This window comes from Tuber melanosporum (genome assembly GCF_000151645.1).
Source record: "Tuber melanosporum whole genome shotgun sequence assembly, scaffold_82, strain Mel28".
Taxonomy (NCBI): domain Eukaryota; kingdom Fungi; phylum Ascomycota; class Pezizomycetes; order Pezizales; family Tuberaceae; genus Tuber; species Tuber melanosporum.
In genome coordinates this window covers 122,944-136,650 of record NW_003299131.1, presented here as the reverse complement: position 1 = coordinate 136,650, position 13,707 = coordinate 122,944, and the positions used below count along the sequence as shown (strand labels likewise).

Here is a 13,707-nt window from a genome sequence, read left to right as displayed (position 1 = left end):
AGCCGCATATGCTAAGCGACCAAACGACATCCGATTGGACGTGGGGTAAGATTTGTCATCTATTTGTCATCTTATCCACAATGTTTTTCCAGAAATTTATGTCTTGGCAATTCTATTAAATTTTAGTAATCCAGACAAAAGGTGCCTTGGCTAACCGGACCCAGCCCAGTGGGCAATAGGGCATTTAGAAGCGCTCAAGGTTTAGCACGCGGTAGTCAAACTGATCACCCTGCTCTCCCTATCAAACTTCACCTTTGTTTAGCCAAGGAGAATTTCTAACCTCCTCTTCCTATTTTCCCTTCCTAATTCTCAACCGCCTTGCTACTCTCTCGACTTAAGATCGTTTATATCTTAATATCATCCCTCATATTTTTTCCCATGTCGGCAACTGGTTCTCAGCGCGAGGCCTACCAGCCCCCAGCAGCTGGCTCTTCAGGCATGGGTCGTTCCTACGTCCCGGCCCCAGCAGGCACCATGTTTTATCTATGCGCCGAGTGTGGTGTCAAAGTTGGCATCAATAAAGGAGAGCCCATTCGCTGTAAAGAATGTGGCCACCGTATCCTCTACAAGCAAAGAACTACACGGTACTTAAAATCAAAATCCGCTATTCCGGGATGATTGCTCTAACCCCAGTTATCCTGAGTCTAGTATGGTACAATTCGAGGCTCGCTAAACGCAGCTCACCCACTCATACTTCTAAATACATGAGTGACCTGACAAATTGGCGAGGCGGGAGGGATTGGGGAGATATGTGATTTCTGGGTTTTGTTTTTGGGAGAGGTTTTTTATTGTCGGCGTTATTCTTTCTAGATGATTTGTTATAATCGGCTGTGGCTGCGTGTTGAATTTTCACCAATCGTGGACTTTCTAAAGAAAATTGATGAACCCAGTTGTGAGCATGGTAGTTCGGCCCACCCATTCGGCACAGCACGGTGCTCCAAAGGTATCTGTGGAAGCCTTAACCATGAAATGCCATCTTCAGCAGGCAGCTTTGTCGGAAGTATCGGTACTGGACCAACAAACAGAGAATACCGGTATTTGTGGCTATCTATATGTCCCATCAATTACGTGCATTCTCTTCCTCAACAAGCACTCCTTCCCTTCTCCGTGACCTGTCCCTTCTAGTGCTTCTTTCTCCAGTTCCAACAGCCTTCCGGGGCCATCCCCGGGCAATGTCAATGTTACTCCTAGGGAACAAGAACTCTAGCAACTATCCAGTCTATCAGCAAACAATCAGGATATTTAGCATGGCGGGAACAACATACCACCCATATCAGATAATCCACAACCACGCATAAAACAAACAGCTTTCCAGCCCAAACGCCGCAACCGTAGTATCTCTTTAGCCTCTCCATAAGACCCACCCTTTCGCCCCTGCATATGCCCTCATATACTCGTTCCGTTCTCTCCGCCACATCCGTCCACGAGTACATACTTTTAACCTGCTCATGAAATTTGTCTGTTCTTACCCTTCCCATTCTGATTTCCTTAATTGCCCGGCTAGTGGCGTTGACCAAGTCGTCCTCCTCGGGTCTTGCAAAAACGGTCATATGACTTGGGAGGACCTCGGGAATACCCCCCACACGAGTACATACAACATAGAGTCCACAACTAGCAGCCTCAACCAGCACAGTGCCAAATGCCTCTGTTAATGAGGGGTGTAGATATATGTGGCCACGAACCATGACATCCCTGACCTCTTCATGCCGCACTGGCCCAACCATGGATACCCGGTCTTGGAGCATGTGTTCCTCTAGCATCTGTTCAAGATCAATCGCTTTTGGGCCTGAACCAGCAATGATAAAATGGACAGATGGATGAAGTTCACATATTCGAGGTATCGCAGCAACAAGGAGATCTGTGCCCTTGTTGTAGAAGAGGCGTGATATGACAACTATGGTGATGTGTGTTTTAGAAGCAGCATTTGGATCAGGTTGAAAGTTCTCAGCGACCACAGCGTTGGGTATCACAGAAACCATAGAAGGATCAAGCGCAGCGCGAAGGACGGTATTCTCCTTGCTAATGGAGATTAACAGAAGGCTAGCCACAAGAAGATCTTCCCACTCTGGGGGACTTACCAGGTATGGCTCACACAAATGACGTGATCAACATCACTCAATGTGAACTTCAAGAGTTTATTCGCTAAGATACTTCCCGCATCGGAGAATCCAAACAAACTGTGATCTGTGAAGCAGGTCCTTAAACCCATTGTTCTTGCATGCAAAATAGCTTCATGACATAAGCTACTCATGGAAGCATGTCCGTGGACGATCTCGATATTCTCTCGAATGATGATATTGCGGAATATAGGGAAAAAGGAGAAGACAGTTGGGAATGTGGACTCTCGGTATATGACGAAGAATGGGACGTAGTAGACCTTAAGGCCATTGGTGAGGTAGCGCACACCGTGACGGGTTTGATAGGAGTGGGTTATTATTATTACTTTGTGGCCGCGGTCCCGGAGTTTCTGGAGGGGGCATGGAGGTTAGATGTGGAGAAGGACGCAGGAGCAGCAGTAAGGGGGTCGGACAGTAGCCAGCTGATAGATGTGACTTTCGACTCCACCTGTGCAGGGAGAAAGTATCAGAAAGGTCGGAATCGATGTTGGCGCTAGGGACGGACACCCACGTACCAGGCTGCGGATAGAAGAAGTCACTTGTCATTCTGGTTCAGGGGAAAGTTAGAATCTCAATGCCTTATGGATGGAGGGGGGGCTCGCAAATGCACGAGTACATACGCTATATTGTAAGGCATGCTGAAAATACCAGAATTCTCATGAAGATAGAGTAGTATTGCCGAGGTTGTTGGGTCTGGGGTTTGAAATACCGTTCGTATATCACATCATAGCATGCAGGAGAGCTCTCTGCCATGCCTTTTTTTTTGCTTAGCCCACCACACTCGAGTAGTCTGTGAGTTACGTGCCGGGCGGCACCCGTACCATATGTATCATAACACACGGTTAGCCGCTAAGACCATACTCGAGCACAGTGAAGCTACTGTACGGTACTGTACCGGTATCAGTGCTACAGTACTAGCCGATTTTTAAAGTCTCCGGAATGTAGGTGACTCGCCAAGTCAAACCAAAATACAACTTATACATGAGTCACCTAGACCGTTCGTACCAGAAGAATATGAGGCCATCAAAGCCTCTACTGACCATAAAGATAATTGTATTAAGTAAATAAATTGGTACTTCCAAGTATATCTCAGCCTAGTACAGTATATTCTTTATATTAATTAATGATAATTGCCACTAAGATCGTTCCACTTAGCATCCTATCAGCCTGCACTGAGTTAAGCATGATATTTATTTCCTCCATATACATTGATACATTTACTCATAATACTAGGTAGTTTAGCTACTTCCTTATTGATTTCATCAATTGATATCCTATCCCATTCCTCCTGAAGAACTTGTTTCATTTGTTGTTAAGAGGTGATACGTTCATGGCCCCGGCAGGTTTGAATTTGACTTTTCATTAAAATCCAGATATGCTCAATAGGGTTGAAATCGGGAGAATTAGGTGGCCAATCAAGCTTCTGAATCCCTTTCTTTACCCATTGTCCATTAGTAAAAATAGAGTTATGTGCTGGTGCATTATTCTCCATGAGTACAAAGTTTGCATTCTGTTGTATCTGCTCTCGGCATGCTGGCCAGAGGAGTGGGCGTGCCACACACTTCACATAATGCCAAGAATCAACTCCCTTTCCTTCTCCGCGCCTGTATTTATCGAGTTTGAATTTTTTACCCCGATGAGTTTGTGGAACTCGCTACTTTGGTGTATTGTGATATTTTTCAGCATAGCGTTGAGTGCTGAAAGCTGTCAGCTCCAAGGCCCGAAGCTGTTCCCACTCTTCTGATGCTTTCCATTCCTCATTCAATTTTTTTTCTTCCATAGCTCGTCCTTCCTCCAATAAGGTAATAGCTAAAAGAGCCTCCTCTTTTTCCTCCACAGTCTCCACCTCCCAAACATAATAAAGACCCTTCCATCCCCATCCTATCATTCCCCAACACATCACACTCTCTCCCTGCTTCTTGACACAACCGACACAGTCATCATGCCACTTTTCTGATTCATCACACCAAACAAGATTTATTCCAAAAAGACCGCCAACCTCAATTGACATCTCTTCAGTGAATCCATAATCTTTCCATTCTTCCATGCTCCAGTCCTTTCTCTCTAAGCAGTATCTGAGTCTTACAACTTTGTTTTCAGTCTTTAAAATAAACTTAAACAGCTCCTTATAGACTTTAATACCACGGGACCGTAGAGCTTTCTATACCATAGTATCACTGACATGTGATAACCCAGCTTCTCTCCGAATATCGACAAGGCACATCCGTCGAGTATGAAAATCCCACTTTACCGTAGAAATAAGGTAATCAATTTCCGTAGTTGTTAAAACTTTTGGTCGTCCGGAGCGTGATTTCTTATCCAAACAGTCTTTTGATAACAGTTCAAGCAGTGAAATATTATTCTTATTGTATATCTGAGTACCTGCTGGCATATTCTGCCTTCCCGGCTGCTCTATCTCAGCTTCCTCTTCCTCCTCCTCTTCTTCCTCCTCTGCTACCACTTCTTCTACTACCACCTCCTCCGCTGCTGCCTCCTCCACTACCACCTCCGCTACCACCTCCTCAGCTACCACCTCCTCCACTGCCACCTCCTCCACTGCCTCCTCCACTTCTTCCTCCGCTGCCTCCTCTGCTGCCTCCTCTGCTGCCTCCTCATTCTCTACTACCATTACCACTTACTGTAACGTGTTCGCAAGGTGCTAATCACGTTATCGGTAATGGATACGATAGTTGGCAGGTGGCCTGCTCTTCCAGAGAGGAGGCGAGAGCTGAGAACTAAAGGAGGCTTCGAGGGCATACTGAGGAACAAAGAAGTAACCGTTCAACCAAGTATATTGAAATACTGTCTGTCGAAGTCTGCCTTTTCTATCGTAGAAACAGGCGGTCTTTAAATACACAAATCTGTTCATGTCTAGCATGAACGAAACTAATCAAGGGTATCAATTGATACTCTTTGGTAAAACTCTTTAAGTATCAAAGCGATACTTAAAACAAAACATAAAACAAAACCAAGTATCAAACGATACTTAAAACAAACCAAGTATCAAAACGATACTTAAAGCAAAACATAAAACAAAACCAAGTATCAAACGATACTTAAAACAAACCAAGTATCAAAACGATACTTAAAGCAAAACATAAAACAAAACCAATAACCAAGTACCCGTACCGGTTACATTCCCCAAAACAAAACAACTGTTTAAACAAACAAAACCTAATAATCATCAAAGGTGGATTCCGAGAAACTCATGGCTTCAGTTTCTGCCAAAAACTCTTCATCATAGGTATCACATCAAGGACAAGAGGAAACTCTAAGGAAACACTTAGACTCGAAGAAATCTAAATCACAGTAGTCACGAATACCAGATTCGTGCTGTACGTCAATCCAAGCATGATCACAATCAGGACAGTAGTCAATCCAGAGGATTTCGAAGTAGTCTTCAAGTTGGATAGCATCGCGGTTCAACAACAGTCCAACAACATGTTGTCGCTGCCTCACATTGAGCTCCACATAGTTTGACATCGTTATGGTATTCGGATGGTGATTGGTGACTAGATAAAGTTGTCAAGAGCCTGCTCCATAGCTTGATTCTCCTCATCGCTACTTTCGAACTCTGACTCAAAGTGTGGTGCCCAAAATCCATCTCTAGTTTCGAGTTCTGCGTGCCATCGCTCAGTTTCTGGCATTGTAGGTGTCCAGCACATGGTGATATAATTGATTGTTGGGGGGAGGGATTCATTTGGCATGTTGTCTTTCCACCATCCGTTCACCATATCCATAGCGTGCTCAAGTCCTTCCAGTGGTTCCCAACTGTTTTCGCTCGTCGGATATCCTTTCCATTTGACTAGGAATTGATCATTTCCATGCCAAAGACGATGGTCTCTGATTTCTTCAACTTCCCATTCATCCTTCTTCTCGATAATGATAGGTGCAGGCCGAGAGTGGGTCCTTCCAGGAAACTTGGAGTCGTCATTGGGATGGAATCGTTTGACAGCCGAGGCGTGGAAGACTGCAGTATTGCGGCGGTAGATGCGTCCATCCATCTGGACAGTGTAATTCTCTGTATGCTCGTCAAAGGATATGACTTTGAAGGGTCCTCGCCATCGGGGTTGTAGTTTCTTGCTGCGTCCGACATTGGTAATAAACATGTTACCGTGTACCATGAGCATGTCTCCTGGTGAGATGGGAACATGTTTGCGCCGTCGTTTCTGGGCAGTAGTGGTGCTTCGGAATCGGGCAGCCTTAACAGCTTGGAAGGCATCGTTCCGAATTGCTTGGTGGCGGTTTAGATGGTCATCGGAGGCAGGGACTGAGGAGTTTTTGAATAGAGTTGTAGGTAGGAGAGGGTATTGGCGGCCAAAGACTGCCTTATATGGTGACATTCCCAGGGTATCTGAAAATCCGGCATTGATATATGCGGCTAGTTCAAATAGGGCTGGTTCCCAGTTGGTTTGTCGTTCATTGACCATGTTCCTAATCCCGGTCTTGACTTCGCGGATTTTTCGTTCTACTTGCCCATTAGTCTCATGGTGTCCTGAGGCAGCCATAATGTGGTTTATTCCGAGAGAGGTTAAGGTTTGCTTCCAGAATATGGCGGTAAAGCGGGGATCAGCATCACTGACAATAGATAAGGGGAACCCGTGGGGGGTAAATAAGTGTCGTTGTAGGTTATTCCAGGTGTCTTTGGAGGAGTCGGTAACCTTCATTGGTATTAACCAGGTGTATCCAGAGAATCGATCCACAGCTACCAATATGGTGTCATATTCGGCGGACTTGTTGAATGGTCCTGCGAAATCGATGGCATAGGATTCAAATATTTCACATGGTAGTTGGAGGGTCTAAGCTTTCCCTTCAGGAAGTTGTGTTCGCTCCTTATTTGCCTAGCAGAGTTCGCATTGCCTGACAAAATCGCGGAAGTCCTTTCGCATTTCAGGCCAGTAGACATATTCTGAGGCATATTGGAGGTTGCGATCTGCACTATGGTGTCCTTTATTGTGAATCTCGGATATGACATATTCTCTAATCGTCATTCCGTTGAACATATGGCCTTTTGGTACGTATAGGCAATGTTCTCCATAACGGGTGCTGGTAAAGACCATTCCATTGGATATGTTGTAGGGGGCGAGGTCTCCATGCCTGGAGGAATCCATGGCTTTGAAGTAAATCGGGTCATGGCGGTATCCTGCTATCATTTGGCTTCGGAAAGAGGAGGTTAATTCTTCTGTGGTTGATCTAACATCACGTTCATCCTCGATTAGGGATCCTCTTGTTGGTTCGATAGGGGCTTCCTGTTCCTCAAAGGTTTCGTAGAGTTGACGCCGATGCTCGGGAATAGTAGGGGGTATGACCGAGACAATGGTTTCATTGTTGTATACTCGTAAGGGTCCACCATATAGTGGTCGTGAATCGATCATGGGAGGAGAGGATGGCGGGGCTGACTGTGGGGGTTGTAAATACGACATTGCATCCACGTAGGCTGCGGCTTGTTCGAGTTCTTCAAGGCCTTGGTATCGCGTTGGTGCAGGATTAAGGACATGAGGGTGTTGGGTTGGCTCATTTCCATCGATCCTTTCTTCTTCTCCTTCTTCGGTATCGAAGCTGGTGTCTTTGGAATCATCAGCTGGCATATAGTACGGTCGCTGGTATCTGTTGCCGAACTTGATCTCAGTTTGGTGAAAAGGGCAGGTGTCGTGATAACAGTGGGACCAGTGGGTTCTGCTTTGTTCAAGTTCGTGAGGAGGTGTGCTGCGGAGCGTGCAATTGTCTTTCCATTCTTTATCAATATCCTTTCCTCGTTCTGTTCCGGCAGCACTGTACATGGTGTAAGAGAAAGGATTGGAGGGAGCGGCAGAGCTGGCGGTAGCCATTGACGGTTCTTGTTCATAAGAGGTGTCGTCAGGGCTGTCCTCACTTTGTCTTGTGTGGTCGTGAACAAGAGGAGGGTTCGCAAGGTCTTGATTCTTGTATAGGCGGGAGAGAGCATCGGCTAAATAGTTCGTTCTTCCAGGGGTATAGATGATTTTTGCATCGTATTTGCTGATCTCGCCTATCCATCTTGTTTTTCTTCTTCCCGGTATCTTTTCTGTTTTAAGATTAGTGAGCGGTTGGTGGTCGGTAACAATAGTGAAGGTATTGCCCATCAGGATGTGATTGAAAGCGGCGAGAGCATCAATCACAGCAAGGGCTTCCTTGTCTGTTGTTCCATAGTTCATCTGTGAGTTGGTGAACTTTCTGCTGTGTAATGCTGCCGGCCTTGCCGTTTCATGGGAGGCCCCTTGCCCAACCCATGCTCCAACTCCAACATCCGATGCATCAGTAATCAACCATATCGGTTCTGGTTTACTATAGTCGATAGGTTGAATAACGTTGGCGTTTTTAATCAAATCCTTGACGTTGGTAAAGGCTTGGTCATGAGTGTGGGTCCAGGCAAATTCTGCGTTGCCGGTGAGGTCTGTGAGCGGCGCTGTCACAGTGGCGTGGTGTGGAAGGAACTGGGAAATGTAGTTGACTAGTCCTAGGAATCGCATGAGTTCTTTTTGATTCTGGGGTGTTGACCATTCCGTTAAACAGGCTATTTTCCCTGGGGCTGCGTGTATTCCTTCATCATCTATAACATGTCCTAGGATATCGAGTTTATCGGCAAATAGGATTGATTTGTTTCTGCTAGCATAAAATTTAGCTTCCCTAAGTTTGGTACAAACCAAACCTATATGGTAGGTGTGTTCTGTTATGGTGTTCGAGAAAATGAGAATATCATCAATGTAGACCCAAACAAAATGGTGGAGGTATTCGCTTAGGAGGTTTTCCATAATTCGCATAAAGGTGGTGGGCGCATTCATATCACCTTGTAACATAACTCGGCTAATGAAACTTCCGAAGGGTGTTTTGAAACTGTTGTATCGTTCGCTTTTCGGGTCTAACCTTGTTTGGAAGTAGGCATCGCTTAGATCAATCTTACTTCGGAATCTAGCCCGTCCAACTGCATTTAAGATCTGGGTTTGGTTTGGGATAGCGGAGCTATCCATAACCGTATTTTCATTCCGTAGTTTGAGATCAACCAAGGGGCGGATTCTTTTGCCATCTGCTTTGGGTTGAACAAACATAGGAGTGGCACCAGGGGCTTCTGCCCGGTAGATAACTCCTCTTCTTTGTCGTTGGTTGATCCAATCACAAAGTGGGCTTTTGTATGCGTCAGGAATAGAGTAGGTGGGTTGGTTCTTGAGATTGGAAGGGTCTCGGAGGCGGATGTGGTGATTTACTTCTCTCATAGGTGGTAGTTCTTTGGGTATTTGGTCAGGGAAAACATCAGAATACTCGTCCAATAGTCGTAGGGCAGTTGTTTCACAGACTGCAGCTCGGTATTCTCCGCTTGTTGGCTTGCATGAGACTCTGACCTTCTGATTTGGGAAATCGATAGTTGATTCCCCACACCTGATTATAGCTTTGTGACGATTCAGGAAGGGCATGCCTATTAGGGCATCGTATTTGGCTAAATTTCCAACCAGCATTTCCTGGGGGGGTAGGACTGCAGAACCAAGTCGAATGGTCGCACTACAGGTTTTATGGCTTGTTGATCGTGATCCTTTTACTGCCATATTGACTGGTATGGGTTGGTTAAGGTCTCGGGTAGGGAGTCCATGGACAGAGACAAAGGCATTACTGATCATATCTCTTCCGATTGCACCAGTGTCGAATAGGACTCGAGCCTTTTTGCCATTGATCAGGATATTGCCTTCTAGAGCAGTGTGTGTTTTGAATGTAGCTGGAGGTCGAACACTGTTGCATTCCACATCGATGTACCCAATGTGGATCTCTTCATATTCACTGGATGGAGTGTAATCGCTTTTCAATATCGTTAGCCGACGCTTCTTTTTTTATAGCCTTTCCTTTTCCTTTCTTCGCAGGACAGTTCTTTGCCATGTGTCCTGTTTTTCCACATTCAAAGCATTCTCCCTTTTGCCGTCTCGATTCTTTGGAGGATTTTTTCTTCTTGAAAACTCAAGGGGTATCGTCTTCAGAGTTGCTGGAGGCTTTGTGTCGTGGCTGGCTGTTCCTATTAGAGGATGTCTGTGTTTTGTAGGCCTTGGTCTCATGGAGAATGGCGTCTTTTCGTTCTGCTCTAGCAATTATGACTGCAATATCATCGCCATCTTCCTCGAGTGGTTCTACCTCTCGCCGGAGGGTAGGGTGCATAGTGTCGTAGAATCGTCGCTTCAGGATGTATTTGGAGATACTTCCTCTCTCCATTTGATCCTTATACATTATTAGGTCCGTGGCCACATCGGTGATTCGCTTGACATGTGTTCCGTTAACTTGCTGGAGCTGGTTGAATTTGTTGTATAGGAGGTTGTTGGTTATAGAGGATTGGAATCGTCCTTTCAAGTAATCGAGGACTGTAGATCCTCTTAATCTTACATTCCCGCCGAAGTCCTTATAGCATTGGTGGTATGCGTCGGTTGCCTTTCCTTCACAGAATGATCCAATGATAAGTCCGGTTGTAGGGTCTTCCACATCTTTTCCATGTAAGAGTAGGAAGTGTGAGAGTTCTGTGGCCCATCGTTCAAAAGCTTCAGGCTTGAGGTCTTTCCGTTCGCCTGTGAATTTCGCTGGGAGGTGAAGTTTAAACTTAGGGGGTTCAAATGCTGCGGGTACCTCCTCTTCTTCAGGTCTTGCCCGAGATTTCCCTCCTCCAGAAGGCCCTCCTCCAGTGCTAGCCATGTCTGAATCGCTACTAGAGTCGGGGTCGTTTGGGAGTTCAAAGGAAGGCTTCTTTGCTGGAGTAGAAGGGAAGTCTCCTGGAGGTTGTGTATCTTCCGTGTTTGCCGGATCGCCGGGCTCTTTAGCAGAGCGCCGGGGTTGTTTCTTCCTAGTAAGGTCTTGCCGTGGGATTTGCTTCCCACTCCTGGTCGTCAAAGACTCTATCTTGGGTTTGAGATGAAGCCGAATATACTGAAATTCTGCCGCTTCTCTCCGCTAGCGTTCTGAGGTGGATATCGATAGGTTGATCAGGCCTAAATCCGGGGACAGGTTTTTTACCACTTGCTGAGGTTAAAAAAATGTAACGTGTTCGCAAGGTGCTAATCACGTTATCGGTAATGGATACGATAGTTGGCAGGTGGCCTGCTCTTCCAGAGAGGAGGCGAGAGCTGAGAACTAAAGGAGGCTTCGAGGGCGTACTGAGGAACAAAGAAGTAACCGTTCAACCAAGTATATTGAAATACTGTCTGTCGAAGTCTGCCTTTTCTATCGTAGAAACAGGCGGTCTTTAAATACACAAATCTGTTCATGTCTAGCATGAACGAAACTAATCAAGGGTATCAATTGATACTCTTTGGTAAAACTCTTTAAGTATCAAAGCGATACTTAAAACAAAATATAAAACAAAACCAAGTATCAAACGATACTTAAAACAAACCAAGTATCAAAACGATACTTAAAGCAAAACATAAAACAAAACCAAGTATCAAACGATACTTAAAACAAACCAAGTATCAAAACGATACTTAAAACAAACCAAGTATCAAAACGATACTTAAAGCAAAACATAAAACAAAACCAATAACCAAGTACCCGTACCGGTTACACTTGCCCTCTCTTCTCAGAAACTCCAGACTCAGGAGTCCATTCATGCAGGCTTGACTCTGGGCGGGAGTACGTACTCTTGGCCCTTGGTCTGGGTACAGTTAGCTGAGCACGTGGTGGTATTGCTGGCTGAGTACCGGAGAGCGTGGCCTGTCGTTTTGCGGTAGCATTCTTTACTGCGTGACGGTGAATATCGCTTGCTGTGGAAATAGCAACACCGGTATGCGTTTTTATTTCATTAAATTTATAGCCGAGCTCGCGCATGGTAATAATCGCTGCACATCTGTACGGTGTTATTTCCTTTCCTGTAAGAACTCGAATGTTAGCATATTAATTAAAAATAGTAGATATTACTCACTTACCCCTTGAATGCCCTGCAGAGATCATGGTTGCGGTAGGTAGGTGGAGAGGAATATTACACGCGATGAAGATTAGTATATGGCAACCGCCTAAGTGACACATGTCTGCCAAGGAACCACTTACACCATGGGCTGATACCTTATACTACCAGAATTCCGGATACTTTAAAAATCGGCTAGTACTATGGAAGGGCTTCCTTACCCGATGTCTGAAATCGACCCCCACAACCAAAAGCCGAGAGCGAACCTACCGGTGCCCCAACAACAACCAACTATTTTGAGCAAATCTCTATATAACTACTCAGAATTGTCTTTCTTGATCGCATATAGACTCTACTTTCATTGAGTGAGAATGGTATAAGGTGGTGGACACATACAAATATATGCCAAGGCGCTAAGTTTGCATGTATTACTAAGCAAAGAAAGGTGACTATAAGTTACACCTGAAATCTACTCGTAAGTGCAACCGCATTTTTTTTTTTTGTAGTACTCGTACTTGTGTGATACTCGCACCCGGAGGTGGCATCGCCGCAGGAGTAGATCACCACCGGGAAATTTTCATGCATCAAGTAATTTTCAAACACCAGGCACCGACAAATTTCTTACAAACACTGGTTTTCAAAATTCTACTCTACCAACTCACTCATTTTCAATTCCTTCATCCGATCTAAAAAATCGCGACCAACCCAAAAATGGAGACGATCCGGCCCGCACATCCTACGACCATGGGAAATGTTCAACCCTCATCCGAGGTCACTGCAAAGTGGGAACTTGGTGTGTCTCTCATATTGTATAACTGGGACGTCCTCACGGAAGCTGTGAATAATCTGTGGGGCGGGGAGGATAGTTCAGGCAAGCGGGATTGGCTTGCTGGGGCTATCGTCGAAATGTTTGTGGGGCGGCCGGAGACCGACGAATACGACATCGAGGAGACTCTATTGCAGGTCATGGGGGATGAATTTTCCGTGTGTCTGGAAGACGACTCATCATGGGTTGTAAGTTTATCATCCCACTCGCCCATCCTGCACAATAAAGCTAATAGGAATGGGCGATTAGGTAGCACGCCAGATAATCGTACTGCGAAGGGAGATCATGGACGGCAATTTCTCTACCGTCGATAAGCTCCACGCAAGATTCCTTGCGAGGCCCGGGAACCCGCCAGCTTCAATGTTCAAAGAGGTGGTTGACGAAAGTGGCTCATCGTCTAGCGAGGAGGGCGAGGGTGACGAAGAAATGGGAGATGCTCCCTCTGCAGCGCCATCTGAACCCAGGCAACCCCGGCAACCACTAGAGCCAACCATCGATGAGGAAGGATTCGAATTGGTGCGGAAGCGGGGAAGTAGGAGGCGATAGTTGAGGCGTTGGGTTTGAAATTTCAACGTTGTTCTCTTGGGATGGAGTTTTGTGGTTCTTTTCATAGAAAGGCTATTTCAATTTATGTTACAATAATTCTCTGGGGGTTAAACTGAATTCCGATGCCGAAATTCCACCACTTGGGTAATGGCACTTGTGCTCAGGCCTGAAGACACGAGCATGATACGAGATGTGCAATTCCCATAGAGCGGTAGGGCTTGGCCATGGCCACCATGATTCCTCAAGTTTCCTTGAACACAGCTCACAGGGTGGTACAGTACCGTACTCGAGTACAGTACTCGTACTGATCCATGAATCCTCGAGTGGTTTGCCGT

At 45.7% G+C, this 13,707-nt stretch overlaps 3 protein-coding genes; 2 read left to right on the top strand and 1 right to left on the bottom strand.

Moving 5' to 3' along the window:
- Positions 1 to 227: 227 nt before the first annotated feature.
- On the top strand, positions 228 to 899 carry GSTUM_00011324001 (uncharacterized protein). XM_002841858.2 has 2 exons: positions 228 to 584; positions 649 to 899. Exons 1-2 carry the CDS (start codon positions 379 to 381, stop codon positions 671 to 673), a joined length of 231 nt encoding a protein of 76 aa, XP_002841904.1. The 5' UTR covers positions 228 to 378; the 3' UTR covers positions 674 to 899.
- A 68-nt stretch (positions 900 to 967) lies between these two features.
- On the bottom strand, positions 968 to 2,796 carry GSTUM_00011323001 (uncharacterized protein). XM_002841857.2 has 6 exons: positions 2,738 to 2,796; positions 2,633 to 2,664; positions 2,531 to 2,565; positions 2,079 to 2,467; positions 1,266 to 2,019; positions 968 to 1,210 (listed from the first exon to the last, which is right to left on the bottom strand). Exons 1-6 carry the CDS (start codon positions 2,752 to 2,754, stop codon positions 1,061 to 1,063), a joined length of 1,377 nt encoding a protein of 458 aa, XP_002841903.1. The 5' UTR covers positions 2,755 to 2,796; the 3' UTR covers positions 968 to 1,060.
- A 9,776-nt stretch (positions 2,797 to 12,572) lies between these two features.
- GSTUM_00011321001 (uncharacterized protein) lies at positions 12,573 to 13,468 on the top strand. XM_002841856.2 has 2 exons: positions 12,573 to 13,014; positions 13,076 to 13,468. Exons 1-2 carry the CDS (start codon positions 12,712 to 12,714, stop codon positions 13,370 to 13,372), a joined length of 600 nt encoding a protein of 199 aa, XP_002841902.1. The 5' UTR covers positions 12,573 to 12,711; the 3' UTR covers positions 13,373 to 13,468.
- The last annotated feature ends 239 nt before the right edge of the window (positions 13,469 to 13,707 follow it).

What these genes read in the sequence shown, in the direction of transcription:
- GSTUM_00011323001 (XM_002841857.2), bottom strand. An exon ending in CTTCTTCTATCCGCAGCCTG is followed by an intron (nt 2,566 to 2,632) that starts GTACGTGGGTGT and finishes CTCCCTGCACAG; the next exon opens with GTGGAGTCGAAAGTCACATC. An exon ending in ACATCTATCAGCTGGCTACT is followed by an intron (nt 2,468 to 2,530) that starts GTCCGACCCCCT and finishes TGCCCCCTCCAG; the next exon opens with AAACTCCGGGACCGCGGCCA.
- GSTUM_00011321001 (XM_002841856.2), top strand. Translation starts at nt 12,712, where the DNA reads ATGGAGACGATCCGGCCCGCACATCCTACGACCATGGGAAATGTTCAA. An exon ending in AAGACGACTCATCATGGGTT is followed by an intron (nt 13,015 to 13,075) that starts GTAAGTTTATCA and finishes ATGGGCGATTAG; the next exon opens with GTAGCACGCCAGATAATCGT.
- GSTUM_00011324001 (XM_002841858.2), top strand. Translation starts at nt 379, where the DNA reads ATGTCGGCAACTGGTTCTCAGCGCGAGGCCTACCAGCCCCCAGCAGCT. An exon ending in TACAAGCAAAGAACTACACG is followed by an intron (nt 585 to 648) that starts GTACTTAAAATC and finishes TCCTGAGTCTAG; the next exon opens with TATGGTACAATTCGAGGCTC.